A 16399-nucleotide genomic window follows, 5' to 3' on the forward strand; every position below is an offset into this window, starting at 1 on the left:
CCAGGCTGGAAGTGCAGTGGCCGGATCTCAGCTCACTGCAAGCTCCGCCTCCCGGGTTTACGCCATTCTCCTGCCTCAGCAGAGTTTCTACAAAGGTGCATCCCATGATTAACCTCTTCACAAGCTTGTACTAGAGAAGAACGGGTTACAGAAAGGCAAGACTGGAAGACAGACAAGTTAGGAGGTTTTAGGACTGGTCCAGGTTATGCATAAGAGAAGCTGGATGGGGGAAGAGATAAGGTGAGGGAAGTCAGAATAAAGACAAATGGACAGATTTGAAATATATTTTGGAGATTGGACTGTTATGGATTTAATGTAAGGTATAAGAGAAAGAGGGCTTAAGGCTGATGACTAGATTTAATATATTGCAACACTGAGGCCATATTCATTAAACCAAATCCTATTTACTTATTTTGACAATTTTCATATGTATTATATATGTGAGTGATTAATATTCCTTCTTATCTAAAGCTAACTTAATTGTGAATACTTATTTTCTGGGTTATTTTCTTAATAACTTAAAATGTTGACATTATTCTTTGTATTTGGCAAGGTATAAATAATGATACTATGATTCTTAAGATCCCCTCAAGAAAGTAATATTTTTAGCTCAAATTATTTTTCTTAAATAATAATAGTGTATATTTCTAGAATGCTTCATATGTTCCAGACCCTGGTTCAAACCCAAACAACTAGGCTGTACAGTTTATTGACACTACCAGACATCATTCACCTTCTCTCACTACTATCGCTCTACTCCCACTTCCACAATTTGGTTCATGATCCCATATGCTATGATAAATCTTATTGTCTTCTTAAGTTCTAATGCCCGTCCTTAGAATTGCAATACATATGTTATGAATCTTTATCACAGATTTTTTCCTCCACTTTGAGGTTTTCTAAAATATTAGCAGATATCAAGAGTCATTGACCTCAGACAAGCATCACACTTATGACACATGATGTGAATGAGACTTGCTATTCTGAGTTTGAGTAATCATGGAGAATGTGTGTCATAAAACGTATTAAAAAAACAAGGATAATGATGCCACTTATAAAGTATTTGTGTATCTAGACACTGGGTTGGAGCTGCCTTGAACATGAACTACTTCACTGGGTCTAATCTTGGTAACAACTCTGCAGGTTAGGTGTCACTGGCTCACTGTACAAAAGTTTAGAGTCTGAATGATGTATGATGGCCGCTTACCCAGTAACACCCTCAAGTGTACACTGGAGTAGGTTAGAGGAGTAGAAAGAGTCACAAGTGGCAGAAGGAAGAAGTATGGATAGAATTTAAGACAAAAGTCACATTGGCTGGGTGTGGTAGCTCATGCCTGTAATCCCAGCACTTTGTCCCGGCTAAGGATTACTGACTCCAGAGGTTCGAGACTAGCCTGGGCAATGTAGTGAGACCTCAACTCTACAAAAAATTTTGAAAAATTAGCCAAGTGTAGTGGTGTGCACCTGTAGCCCCAGCTGCTTAAGAGACTGAGGCAGAAATAGCAGTGAGCAGGGATCACGCCACTGCACCCCTGCCTGGGTGACAGAGACCTTGTCTCACAAAATAAAGTCACAATCATACAAATGCTCTTGATTTTAGGGGAGATAACTGAGAAGCATAAATTGTCCATTAAACCAAAAGGTTTACAGTGGAAAATGGAACTGAATTGTTCCTCCATTTACATGGAAGGGAATGAGGAGGTAGTAGGTTGGTACAAAAATAATTGTGTTTTTGCCATTGCTTTTAAGGGCAAAAATCGCAATTACTTTTACACAAACCTAATAGGAAAGAGAAAAACTCATTCACTGATATCTTCTTCTGAGCCAAGAATGTCATATTTTATTGCTTTAAAAATAAGAAAAATTTCCCTCTTTGCATTCTACCTCCCTGCACATATATATATAATGACCCAGTGTAATCTTAATTCCCAAAGTGTTTTGCAAGCTAAATTATCATTCTAAAGGAGAAACGTGATGCTATTTGCACAATCCCCACTTCTCTGTGGTTAACCATCCTTTAACACACACACACACAATCCCCCAGCTCATTTAAAATTTCTTTTGTTTTCATGTACTGTAAATCAGTAATAAAGTATTATTACTGAACATTAGGCAGTCAGATTGAGTAACTATTTTTTTAATGTCAGTAAGAATATACCAAAGGAAAATTTAAGTATGTAATTTAATCACTTGGGCTAATTATTTCTTTGTTGGTCCTCTAAAGAAGTGGTGGATGCAAATTCACAAACATTACATTTATTTTTCTTAGCAGGAGGGAAGCACTGTGCTGTGATTAAAATGGCATCATGTTGCTTCTCACAGAAGGTGTAATGGGTCTGAACTGCAAGAAAAAAAAAAAGGCTACACCCACTAACTGTGGTAAAAATTCCCTTTTAATTAGGTAGGCAGTTTCCATAGAAATGCACACAGTAAGTTGCAATTACATATAAGCAAAATTTGTGTCGCTTTACTGCTGATATTAGGAGATTCTTCACCTACAGCGCTCCTTCAGTCTTCAAATACAGAAAAACAAACAGGTTTAACTCCAGAGCCTCTGCTAATTGCAGACACATTTCTCAAACAAAAGCCTGTTAGAAATGCTGAGAAGTCCTATAGTATGGATCTGTTTAACTTGACAATGAAGCATTTTTCAAACTGGGGCAACCACAGCATGCTATTTGTTTCATCTTGTTTTGTTTTTTCACTTTTGTTAGGAATACCTAATAATAAAAACAATTTGGGTGAACAAGAATTTTTCGTCTCCATTTTTACTAGATATCTTTTTTGATTGGATAGTTGCTGCATCTTTAACTTTGCCCATTTTATTCACACCAAACTTTTACCCCAAATGAGCTTTACAGGGAATAACACCAAATATTTCTATTGCAGTTCAGAACATTTTGTTATGCCTTAATTGTAGCACTATTAAAACTCCATGCATAGTAACAGCTTTTCTGAACAACAAGAATATAGATGAAATGAGAAAGATAGCTTGGAATCTGAGGATTGTGTACAAAGACTATTTTTTAGTCACAAGAAAAAGAAACCCTAGCCTATCTTTGACAGTCTGGGATGCTATAACAAAATACTATAAACTGGATGACTTATAAAGAACATAAACTTATTTCTCGTAGTTTCAGAGAATGGCAGTCCAGGACCACCAGGTGCCAGCATGGTCCTATGCTGGTGGGTTGCAGACGGTAACCTCCTCACTATGTCTTCACATGGGGGAAGAGACCAGCATGCTCTCTGAGATCTCTTTTATTAGGATCTCTTTTATAAGGGTCCTAATCATCTCCCAAAGACCCTACTTCCTAATACCATCATCTTTGGGGTGAGACTTCAGCATATGAATTTGAAGGGGCATAAACCATAGCAAATGTGACATAACATTTTTCTTTTACATCCAATTCTGAGAGAAAAATATATGCATTTCTCATTTATTTCTTAAGTGCTTAATCTATGTGAACAAGTATACGAGATGCTGGGAACATGAAAATGACTAAGATATAACCCTTCCCTTGAGCAACTAATAGAAATTGCCTCCTCAGTGTGTTAATAGTGGAATTAACAAGGAATTGTGGAAGCAAAGGAAGGGAGAGGGTCAGTGCCATGAGACAGTGTCAGTTTAAGAGCACAATAAATCATGACAAAACAGACTTTGTGAGCTAAAACATTTTAATGCAGGTTCCAGTGACCTTTCATTGTCTTTAGCAGTCAGTTCCTCTACATGGCATTCCATTTAGGCTGCTCTAAAGATATACCTTACCCTATGCATATATGGTGATCAAAACTCATAATAAAAAGATAAATAGCTACAAAGTGAGAAAAGGATCTGAACAGACCTTTCTCCAAAAACAATATACAAATGGTCAATAAATAAACCCATGAAAAGATGCTCAACATCATTAGTCATCAGGGAAATGCAAGTCAAAACCACAATGAGATGCTCCTTTGCGCACAATAGGATGACTAGAATAAAAAAATTAGCTAATAATAAGTGCTGGCAAAGATACAGAGAAATAGAAACACTCATACACCACAAGTGGAATGTAAAATTGTGTCACTGTTTTAAAACACCATCTGGTAGCTCCTCAAATTACCAGAGTTTGGTAATCCAGCAATTCTACTCTTTTAGTGATTCCCTGCTCAAATATACTAGATGTAAAATAAAAATGAGTCCATACCTCACTACGTAAAGTTACTGAAATGATTGCACCAAGATATGTTGAATAATAAATCAGAAAAACATTTGTTTAAAAGTGTATAAACAAATGGCATACATTGGTCCCTAGTCTTTGAAAATGGGCAAGCATAACTGATCCTAACTCTTGCTGATTTTGCTTAAAACACTTCTGTCTAATGTGATTTGAGTCTTATCACAGAGTCAAACTCCTTCTGGGATGATGTCTACTTCTGTTACTTCAGGACAACTTTGGCATAAAATGCCCTCTTGGGCAACTTTCCACCACTGTCAGCAGTTCTCCTCCTTGTGAGCCACAGATTGTCACTTCACCTTGCTTAGATTGTTAGGAATAATTAAAATTATATTATTAGATTGCCTTTTTAATGGTCTGTATTAGTACATAGACTTTGCCTTTCCCTTGGGAGCCTCTACTTCCTCATTTGTCAAAGAAAGAAAAAATTAGACTCATAATTGTCTCAATAATAAATGCAAAGCAATGCTCACATTATTTTCTCCAGTGGAAGGGAGAAAAGGAGAGGGAGAGCCCAGCACACAGTGGACTCTCAAATAAATATTTGTGTAATAAATAAACCTATTCTACCACCAATCCAACTTGTATTTCCATTACCAGTTCTCTTAACTGAAATACTGAATCATTTTGCTATCAACAAACAGTCTGAACTTAAATTGTCTCTTCTTCTAATTGCTATAAATATTCCACATAATCTTTTAAACATATTTTGCACATAATTTTGCATATTCTTATGACAATCAGAGTTTCAGCTGAGGAAAGTAACTAAGATAAGAAATCTGCATAGTAATGGGAAGAAGCACCTAATAGGTGGGATTTAATAGTTTTCTTTAATTCTGCCTTATATTACACACCTGTATCCTACGTTTAGAATCAAAACCCTATATACAAAAAACTCTCTTAACTCATTTCAGTATGAGTCCTTTGGTAATTACACTGTAGAGGATAATCAATACAAACTTACCTAAGGCACTTCTTTTATGACTATTATCATTAAATGTGTATGACTGAGGAGTCCTTTTAATAAGGGCAATTACAGATATATGTAAAATTTAAGGACTGCTACTTAGGCAGAGGCAATGATGTTGTAAATTCAAGAGAACTCCATTCAAAATAAGAGTTACACATTGTAATAAAAAGATAAATATTATCTTAACATATTTTATTATAACTACTTCCCCTTTATGGCAAAGAGCCTAAACCTAAAACTCAACATGGTTGATCTACCAGCAAGCTAAAGTAGGAAGAGACTGAACACCCAAGTCTGAGGTAGTTGTGCCATTAACTCCAAACAAATGGATAGGCACAATTTGGCCAATAGTACGTGCTCAAAAAATAGCAGCTAATATCACATATTATTCGGTAAAAAATAAAATTAAAGCCTGTGCAAAAAATAACAGGAAAAATGCCATATAAATTTTGAAGTACACATTTTCTTCCATTTCCAAATAAATCTGAGTTTATGGTATGTGAAGATATACATGCTCGTTTGTGGTAAATTGACTTCATAGAGCATGTCTGCGAATTGATTTAAAAAAGAATACAATTTCATCATAGTTAATGATATATTTACTATTAAAATTGATATAGGTCATTTATAAATATGAGACCTAAACTATAAATCATACATTACACTTAGTAATTACTAAAGAAAGGGATCATAATAGTGAACAAAAATAAGATGAAAGGATATCAAATTTATAAGGATCTAAGAACTATACAATATCTATTATGTAAATGAGAAATAATTTTTGCTCCATTGCTATTGTAAATGGGAATTTTTTGCACCCCTAGAAATCTAAGATTATTTGTGCTACCAATATGTAAGCAATGTTGATAATATGTCTTCTTTGTTGCTCATTTTTTAATAAAAGAGACCAATGAATCTTTTTAGCAGTTGTTCTATTTTTAGTGATTGCTCTATAATGCATTCAGCATCTACTTTTTCTGTGGTTGTGTCAGTCTTCTTGGACTGCCATAACAAAATACCAAAGACTGGGTGGCTTAGACACAGAAATGCACTTTCTCATAGTTCTGGAGACTGGAAAGCACAAGATCAAGGTGCTAGCAAAGCTGGCTTCTAGTGAGGCTCCTCTCCCTGGCTTCCAGATGACACCTTCGCTCTGTGTTCTCACATGGCCTTTTCTCTCTGTGCAAGGGTGGAGACAGTGCTCCAGTAACTCTTCTTCTTAAAAGGGCATTATTCCTGTTGGATAGGTATCCTCTCATTATGACATCATTTAACTTTAATTACCCATTTAAGGAAAGGCCTTTCTCCATATACAGTCACATTGGGGGTTAGGATTTCAACATATAAATTTTTAAAGGACATAATTCTGTCCATTCCAGTGGTCAATGAAAAAATCATGAATCTCAATGGAAAGCTTATAAAACACTTTGACAGGAAAAGTTAGATAATTTATATTTTGTGCACATTCAATTGCATTTCTTATGCTTAAAACTCAGATAACATAGAGGAAAAAACTGAGTCTGAGTGATCAAGATGTAGAAGACATGGCTTCTGTTTCTAAGTTTCTCCTTACCTAACTGTGAAGAAACTACGAACAGCAGGGTGTAGAAGCACAAAAGAAAGTGAAATACATAAAACACATCACAAATGGGCATCATCCTTTTCCCACACAGGGATGTCTATGTTTCTAGAGACTACTGCCAAAGAAATTTCAATGTATCGCTAGATATTGTTATATTGATCACTATTGTTATATCGATACCACCAAAATTCATGAGAACTATGTAGCAACTAGTTGCTGTTATGTATGTTTTATAGATAATGAAAATTGGGTATGAAAAAGTACATAGAATATTTTAATATTTGTGACATCTGGGATTTCTTGGTTTAGCTAGCTTAATCTTTCCAACTGGCTTTAGGCTTTTCATGAAGGCTGGGAGGGCATCTTATGTTACTTTATTTCCCAGAACACCCAAAGCTATGCCTGGTTATTCCGGAGTCTCTCTCCTCTACTTTTCACACCCAAACAGACACCAAATCCTCTGATAAAGTAATTATCATTGTTTTACAAACAAATAAGAAATTATTTAATAAGTACAAAGTACACTATCCAGGTGATGTTATACTAAAAGCCCAGACTTCACCATTACAGGAAATATCCAGGTAACAAAACTGCAGTTGTACCTCCTAACGCTCTACAAATATGAAACCAATGAAGGATTTGAGGATTAGAGGTTTACGTAGCTGGCTAAGATTAAACAGCTCACAAGCCACAATCAGGAATCTTTCCATATGTTTCCAGTGCCCTTAAGATAAATCTAACCACATTAGCAAAATACTCGAGACCTATATGGATTCTCCAATCCAGCATCAGATTCCTTTGTAGCCACAATCTTCAGTCACATAATTCACTTCCCCGTCCCCATCCCCTGCTTATTTCCAGACTTTTGCACACTTACTACTTCCTGTCAGACACTCTCCCCTCAACACTCCCTCCCACATTCTCTCATCTTTGTTGCATTCTTTTTTCAGGGCCCCTTGTCTTCCTCTTTCTCAACAGTTCTTTGGCCTTGTTAGCAATTGCCTGCCTCTTGTCTTTTTCCCTACCTATCCTTGAGGCCTAGATCTGTGTCACACCTTCTTATGCGCAAAGACTACTTGGCAGAATGTTTAGTGCACAAGAAGTATTCAACAGTTGGTTGCCAGTTTTCTACTCACATTGTGGTTCAGCTGCATGTCTAGGACTAGAAACTATATTCATTAGCTCACTGTATATCCAGTCATATGTTTTAAAATTTTCAAAGCATTTTCAGTAGTGAGCTATTAAGGTGGACTTTTCCAGCTATCTTACGAAACAATAATGTTTAAAAGGCGTGTTTAATTTCCCCCATATGTCTTTATCTGGTCTCTTCTTAAATCACTTTTAAGATGATTTTTCTAGACCTTTCAGAATAGCTTAGTCTATTATCTGTTTGCAGAATCAGAACCTCATTTAATGGTTGAGATAATCATATGCATTTGAAAGAAAATAATGTTTAAAGGGAAACTTTAGAACTAGAGAATAAGTGCCTGTATTGCATATATATATATGTACTATGTGTATGTATATGTATGCACATAAAAATATACATGTGTATGTATATCTATATATCTAAATATTCTGAGTCTGTTGTCTTCAGGCTTATTGAACACATCTGTGTAAGGTGGACATGTTCAGCTCTATAGAGAGAACCCTACTTAACGCATTCGTAGAGGGCAATTATAAGTTGTTATTCCTTAAGAAGATGACTCAGGTAGAAGCAACACCTGCCTCAAAGAGCAGCTTCTTCTCAAGTGGGTTTTCACGTGAGGAGAAGTCTAAACCCATGCACCATGTGAAATGGTACATGTTACTCATGGAGTGGAAGAAATGGAGAACTCTTAGAATTGGTTTAAAATTTTCAATTGTGAAGTGTAAAGGGCTGACCTAGTAGACATATGTGTGTCCTATAAAATGAGTTTGTGCCAATCCTAGCCAATGTTTCTCTGGAATTTTGGTAAGGGAAATAATTGAGAAAATCTACACGCACGGGGCAAACTTTTAATATTAAATTGTTTGTGTTGCTACACAACTGCCTTAAAGGGAATTCTAGAACCATTTCTGGAAAGTTCAAAGATATTTTTATTTCTTCACTGATGTTCAACTTAATGGCACCTACTGAAGAGCCTACCCTCAGGAAAGTCCCCACTCATCTCCACTGTGTGTGTAAGGACAGTACACAAGATTTGTCCAAAGCCTGGCACTTTGTTAAAAATCAAGTCACTTTTTGAATTATGCATTTCTGCACTGATTCAGACATGGGATCAATCTAGACCCAAAGAGTGGCAAATCTCTAGAACGTTTATGGAGGGCTGTCTTTCTTCCTGTGTGGAGCTGTGTAAAAGTTGGGGATGGGCAGATACAGAAAAGGACAATTACAGTCAGATTAAAATCCTTGAGCCAGAAAGCTGGACATATTGAACACAAAAATGGAAAAATACCACTTTTGACTTCTTTTTAAAAAGTAGGTTTTAAAATAAATAATACAAGTAGTCATGGCTAAACTAAAATAAAAAAGTTGACCACAATATTCAGAGAGCCTCCTTCCACATTTTCTTCTTTAGAACTCCTCCCACCCCTGCTGCTTCAGGCTTTGTCTTCTATGAGAGTGGAGACTACCAACTCTTCACATCTTCCCAGAGTCCCTGTTTTCATATAATGGTTTTGTTTTTTTCTTTTTTTTTTTTTTAAAAAAAAAAAAAAAAAAGCTTATTCAGATGGTATTCGGCCAACTGGTTTTATGAATTTGTGATTCTATGACAGCCCACAGAAGCCAGGCTTCAGGTGTTTCTGTAGTCTTCCCAGAACCTAGTGCAATCCTTGTACCCAAAAGGTATCTACCAATACTTTATCCATGGTTACTGTAAGTCAGAAATGCTACCATAAATGGTTATGATAAAGAAAATATCTATAAATTTATTTATATTTTATTTATTGTAAACCAGGTTGTCATTAATCTTGTCTAATAAAGATCTCTACAAACAGCTTAATGATTATGGAATTTTCCATTTTTATCTTATAAGAAGGCAACAAAATGCTAAGCTTCAAATTATATTTAATGTATATTCACTCTTTAAAATTATTGAGGAGGGCAACAAAATGTCTCTTCATCCAGTCCATAAAATGATATTCTACTTGAAAAGTCTGTTAGTTCATGAAGGTTCACATTCACAGACAGTTAAGTGCAAGAAAGGACTGCAAGTTGAAAGGCAAAACAAGAGTCTAATAAAATGCATGATTAAAGTTTTATAAGCAGAAGTTTGGATTTCTTGTGGGATTTTATCTTAAGAATACAAATATGCTTAAATTCTTAAAAATTATGAAAAGTACATTTAAATAACAATGATAATAAAGTTCTTTTCTTCTCATCATTCATTTTAAGAAGGCAATAAATTCAATTATTCATATAAACTCAGTCCTGCAGGATAATCGTAACTTTGTATCAGAGTAGTCAAAGATTATTTTGAACATTATACAAATATTCGGAGCCTCTTAGAATAATTAAAACATCCTGAAGTAAATTATGCCTTCTACAGTAGTTATAAATGATATAAAGTCCATGAGAGACCTTTAAAACATGTCCAATTACCAAAACAATTCCTTTAAAACAGACAAGAAGCACCAAGACCACCAAAACTCAAAATATAAACATATCACTATTTTTTAGAAAATTAATCATGCTTCTAATTTACACATTCAACATGTAATCTATATTCAGATTTTTAGAGACAGCATGGTTCATAGAATAAAAATGTAAGTCTAATGACGACAAAGCTAGCAACCCTGAAGAAAAGGATTTGGTGCCATATGCAAAATGTAAAAATGCAAAGCATACACAACATGGTCAATATTATTCTCATATAAAGAGTTCCTGTAATCAATAAAATAAGGATGTTTCATTAAATGTATAAAGGTCAAAGAAAATAGCAAATTCATAAAATGTAAAATGCAAATGTCCAAGGAAACTATAAAATGAAATCTTAATTTAATAGGAATATAAATACTAAGGAGACTCCATTTTACAAAATGTTTAGATATCCAAAATTGTAGGGAAAATGCACTCTTAAGTGAGGTAAATTTTTGCTCTGCTAGTGAGGGTATAAGTATTTCTGGGATACATTTCCTTCAGATATGAGCAAATAAATGACAAAGATACTTAAGGATAATCAATTTAGTGGGTTGTTTTTGTGTTTGTAGATACAGAATCTTGCTATGTTCCCCAGGATGGACTACAGCTCCTAGGTTCAAGAGATCCTTTCCTTCAGATTCCTGAGTAGCTGGGACTATAGGTGTAAGCCACCACACCTTGCTTAATTAAAACTAAGAAATATGATAATGTTCCACAATATAAAACTGGAGGTTTGGTGTGATGGCTCCTGTCTGTAATCCCAGCACCTTGGGAGGCCAAGGTGGGAGGATCACTTTAGCCCAGGAGTTTGAGATCAGCCTGGGCAATATAACCAGACCCCGTCTCTACAAAAAAGAAGAAAAAAGGAAAAAAGAAAGAAAAAAGAAATAGCCAGGTTTGGTCCCAGATACCTGGGAGGGTGACGATGGAGGATCATTTGATCCCACGAATTCAAGGCCACAACAGAACAAGACCCTGTCTCAAAAAGGAAACAAATTAGAACCGGAGGACACAGACACGTGCACAGGCACACACGAAGAAAGATGCTGTGATTTATCCTCAAGTGAAAATTAGGTTACAATATAGCACATATTTCATATATATGGAGAAAACAAACGTGTGTGACTGTGTGTCTGTGTTTCTGTGTCTGTGTGTGTGTGTGAGTGCGTGTGAGTGTGTGTGTGTTTGCAAAGTCCAGGTCTTTGGGTTATATGTATGTGAGCATAATCTCAATATTTTCTGAGTTTTAACATTTTTATTTATCTCATTTTTAACCATAAAAATGTCAACTTTTATACCTCCACGTTTATTTTTCTGATTACACAAATGGCACACCACTTTGAATAAACAAGAAGCCACAGTAAAAAAAAAAAAAATAAGCAATACCCACTACTGCACTGAGTACACTTTTCACCTGCCTCTGTGTCTACAGATTCTAAGTATAGCAATTGTTTTAACCTCACTCTCAAAGAACAGCTTGTACTCCTTTCTTGCCTGCTCCCTTATCAGCCTTTCTGCTTTGTCAAGATCATTACATTATGGTCACATATTTTATTTTATGTAAAGTCACTATATAATTATTAACCAAACTGAAATTTCAGATTGTTCTTATTTACATCACATAAACTTGCTTCTTTTTATAACTGTTTCAGTAAAATTAAAAATAAAAATAAAAAAAGATGAATAAGAATATGTGGAGTGCACAGGGCAGATAGTAAAGCATATGCCTGAGACTCTTTGGTCGGATGTCTGGATTTGAATCTGGATCTTCCCTTGGGATAGCTACTTACCTTTCTGTGCTAAAATGCCCTCATTTGTAAAACGGGAAAGAACACCTAAGGTTGGGGTGTTGAATACCCTCTTCCTCAACACTGGTGTTTTCTTCCCTAGAGAGGCAGCTCCTCGAGAGAATGACTTCCGGCCTCACCACTCCCCGATACTCACTTTTTCTCGGGTTGAGGGGAGCCTGGATGAGGATACACGACAGATAAATTAACTAGCCTGGAAGTTTGAAGAGGCTCCTTTCACCTACAATTCTCTCTTGGGAACAGGACCGAGCAAAGAGAGCAAGTGCTCTCCATTGCTACCAGCCCCCAGGCAGTGGGACAAGCTGACACCTGAGTGACATCCTGCCAAGACAGACACTACCCATGTCCAGATGGGCATGTGCCTCCCATGCAGATGCAAACCACATACTCAATGGCAGCTTCTTCAACAAATTAAGGTGATGTTTGACTTACCCTATGACTTACTGCTGTTCTTGTTTCTCACTTAGTACAGAAGTACAGAAGGCAAGAGCTTTGTTATTTAATGGGCTCCACCTACATACCTCCCACAGAGGATACTGTAACAAATAAATTTCTCACATGGTTTGAACTCAGTAAATGCTGTTTCTAATATGTCTATATCTACATATATGTACATATATACACATATAAATACGCACACACATGCGTGCATATGTACGTGTTTTACATATGTGTATATGATATTACTAATGATATTACTAATAGATATTACTAATAGATATTACTAATGCATATTAACCATATTATATTACTTTAATTTATGTTGTCAATTTTTTTAACTTTTATTTTAGATTCAGGTGTATCAGTACAGGTTTGTTACATAGATAAGTTGCATCTCACTGGGGCTTGGTGTACAGATTATTTTGTCATCCAGATAACAAGGATAGTGCTCGATAGCTTTTTGATTCTCATCCTTCTCCCACCCTCCACTCTGAGTAGTCCCCAGTATCCCATGTTGAAAACTAAACATCAAGTACGTAAAGACACACTTTACATCTTTGTGTCCACATGTACTCAATGTTTAGCTTTCACTTATAAATAAGAACATGCCATATTTGATCTTCTGCTCCTTTATTAGTTTACTTAAGATAATGGCTCAATCCATGTTGCAGTAAAGGCCATGATCTTGTTATTTTATGTAGCTACATGGTATTCCATGGCGTATATTTGCCACATTTTCTTTATTCTGTCTACCATTGACTGGCATTTAGGTTGATTCCATATCTTCGCTATTGTGAATAGTGCTGCAATGAACATATGCATGTATGTATCTTTACGGTAGAATGATTTACATTTCACTGGGTATATACCTAATAATAGGATTGTTGGGTAAAATAGTAATTCTGTTTTAAGTTCTTTGAGGAATCACCACACTGCCTTCCACAATGGCTGAACTAACTCACATTCCCACAAGCAGTGTAAAAACATTCTCTCTTTTCTCCACAACCTTGCCAATATCTGTTATTATTTTTGACCTTTTAGTAATAGACATTCTGACTGGTATGAGACGGTGGTTCTCATTCTGGTTTTCATTTGCATTTCTCCAATGATTAGTGATGTTGAGCATTTTTTGGATGCTTATTTTCAATATTTTTATATTGAAAATTATTTTACATAATAACACTGGTCAAGGTTCACTAGAGGTATTGTAACAGAGACTAATCACCTGACCTAAGGAAAAATCAAAGAAGCATCCAAGTGTCATGTCACTATCAAACCTTATGTGGGCATATGTACACCAATGAAACATGAAAAATTTATGGAATAAAACATGCCAAGAGACCAAAAACATTCACTTCAGAGGTATAAAAATGCACTGCCTGCAGTGGAAAAAAATTATTAAATATTTTCTTGTACATCTTTGGATTGTGTATCAAACAGCATCTAATTGTTTTGCAATTTACACAATTCACAAAGAAAAAATGCCAGTATGAGTGCACACATGTATGCCAATACATATATATATGTATGTGTGCGTGTGTGTGTGTGTGTTTAGGCTAATTTAGTTTATCCTCAGAAATCAGTATTTGCATATGCTTATCTTAGATGTCAATGAAGCATTACATGTCAAAATAATGTACATTAATTTGAAATAAAATTTGACCTCATGCTTTTGCAAATAAAGGTTTACCTATGATGAGTGTAAATTCTAGCGTATTCCATAACCAAATCTGCCTTATGATCAGTAATACAATTTCCATCATAACCATTTTGTGTTACTGTATTTTGACACTATAAAAATGAAAGTTCTCTATTTTCCTTGTTTCACCAAAATATAAAATACGATTGAATTAAATTGTGCCATTTTAAAGGCAGCTAATATTTTAGTTAGTATAATACTACCTCTAAATCCAGAGTTTAAGTCTTTTGCCCATTCCTAGTTTAATGTTTATGATTTGATCAAAGAACAAGCAACTTCATTACCTAACCCATGATATACATTATTACTGTGCCCACATATGAAAGTGTTTTCTGAATAACCTTTGAAGATAAAAAGCAAAATGGATGGAATAATATCATAGTATATGTTAGCAGATACAATTAGCATATGATATATTTTCATTTTTACTTAATAACTTTTAAATAGACTATGATTTTTCTCGGATTCTTTAAAAGGCAAAAAGATTTATTCCAGGGGAAAAATTTCTAAGACTCAATGTTTGGTTGTTGTTACAGAAGAAAAGCAACTTAAATCCAAATATTAAGGCACCTTCTCCAAACTACATAATTCAAATAAAACTGGTTAAAATAAATCTGGAGTAAATGATAAAAATAAGTGTTTGTTTGAATATCTACCATGTACAAAAGTTATTCGTTCGCAATGACACATGGGTAACCCTGCCTTTTGGAATATAATGAACCCCTCAGTGATCCTTAAATCTCTTTAAATTATATTCTCGCTATGCAACCTTTCCTTACATATACTTGACTTTAATGGTTCACTTTCAACATAACACTCACAGTATTCCCATGTTAATAAAACAGTCTTACCAACATACTGAATTTAATGTCAGAAACCCTGTCATCTCAAATAACATTTGCCTTTCTCCCTCAAGAATAAATATTTTGTACAATTTCCCTCATTTTCTTCTTCATTTATTTTCCCAGATATTTTGGAATACCATATTTATTATTCAACACATCTGCCATTAATAATTTTTGGTACTTTTCAGCTGTATCACTGGAATAATTAGATTAAAGCATAATATATCTGGATTTTAATTAAATAAATATTCAAACATTGCATATAATCCCTATGCAATTAATCAGAGCAGAGCAAGGACATGTGTGGAGTATTGGGACTTTGCAATTTCACACTAATAAACATAGGAATCAATTCAGTGATGAGCATTTAAAATGTCACGGTGATATATTTTGAAAGGTACAATATAAACTCATCTCCAGCCACTAACTTACCCAAGACTGTGAGCTCTGCAGAGGCACTAATATTCTCATTTTTATATGTGACAACACAGGTATACGTTCCACTGTCATCATCTGTCACATTGGAGATAAGCAAGTTGCTCCCACCCAATAAAGAATACTTTTTAGACCTGCAAGACATAGAGTAGGTAAAGAGTAAATTAACATATGTATATATCAAGCAAGATACTCAGAGCTTTAAATGACCTCTACCAAAGCTCAAACTAAGACACTGGAAAGAAACTCTGTATCATAGGGGCTTGATTAAAGTCTCACTTATTTATCAAAAAAATTCACTCAAGGTAAACTACTCCCATTGGAAGACTGTGTGTAGTGATCAAAGAAATGAAGCAGATTAAACTTGGAAGTAGCTTTAGTGCTAAAAAATGATAATCTAGTCCTAATCTCTCATTCTGGATTTGAGAACCTCAAGGTCCAGAGAAGTGGTCCTCTGGAGTGAAAAATCAATCTCCTGTGTCCTGAAATCCAATTTGCAAATCTTTGTGCAAAACTACATTTGATATTGCACGAAGAGTGCTTGGCTATACCCAGAGAACGCACCTTGATGTGCTGAAACTGTAACTGGATTTCCTGTGTATTCTAATGTTCTCAAAAATATTGTAATATCAAACACCATGCCTTGTTGTTATCTAAATATTTAAGGTAAATGAAAATTAAAGATTAATTCATGATTGATGGACTTACCTTTTCTTTAGAAATAAGTATGTTAAAAAGGAGAATACCAGTCCTCAAAAATCAATGAAATTAAGTAAG

The 16399-nt window shown here is 35.1% G+C and overlaps 1 protein-coding gene across 1 annotated transcript in view; it reads right to left on the reverse strand.

The window, feature by feature from the left end:
- DCC (DCC netrin 1 receptor) overlaps positions 1-16399 on the reverse strand; it is a 1279089-nt gene that overhangs the window by 651061 nt on the left and 611629 nt on the right. Inside the window, exon 5 of the mRNA XM_011950993.1 lies at positions 15620-15756. Coding sequence (XP_011806383.1) covers positions 15620-15756 — 137 coding nt within the window. The remainder of the gene's footprint in view (positions 1-15619; positions 15757-16399) is intronic.

This window comes from Colobus angolensis, unplaced genomic scaffold (genome assembly GCF_000951035.1).
Source record: "Colobus angolensis palliatus isolate OR3802 unplaced genomic scaffold, Cang.pa_1.0 Scaffold312, whole genome shotgun sequence".
In the NCBI taxonomy this organism is placed as follows: domain Eukaryota; kingdom Metazoa; phylum Chordata; class Mammalia; order Primates; family Cercopithecidae; genus Colobus; species Colobus angolensis.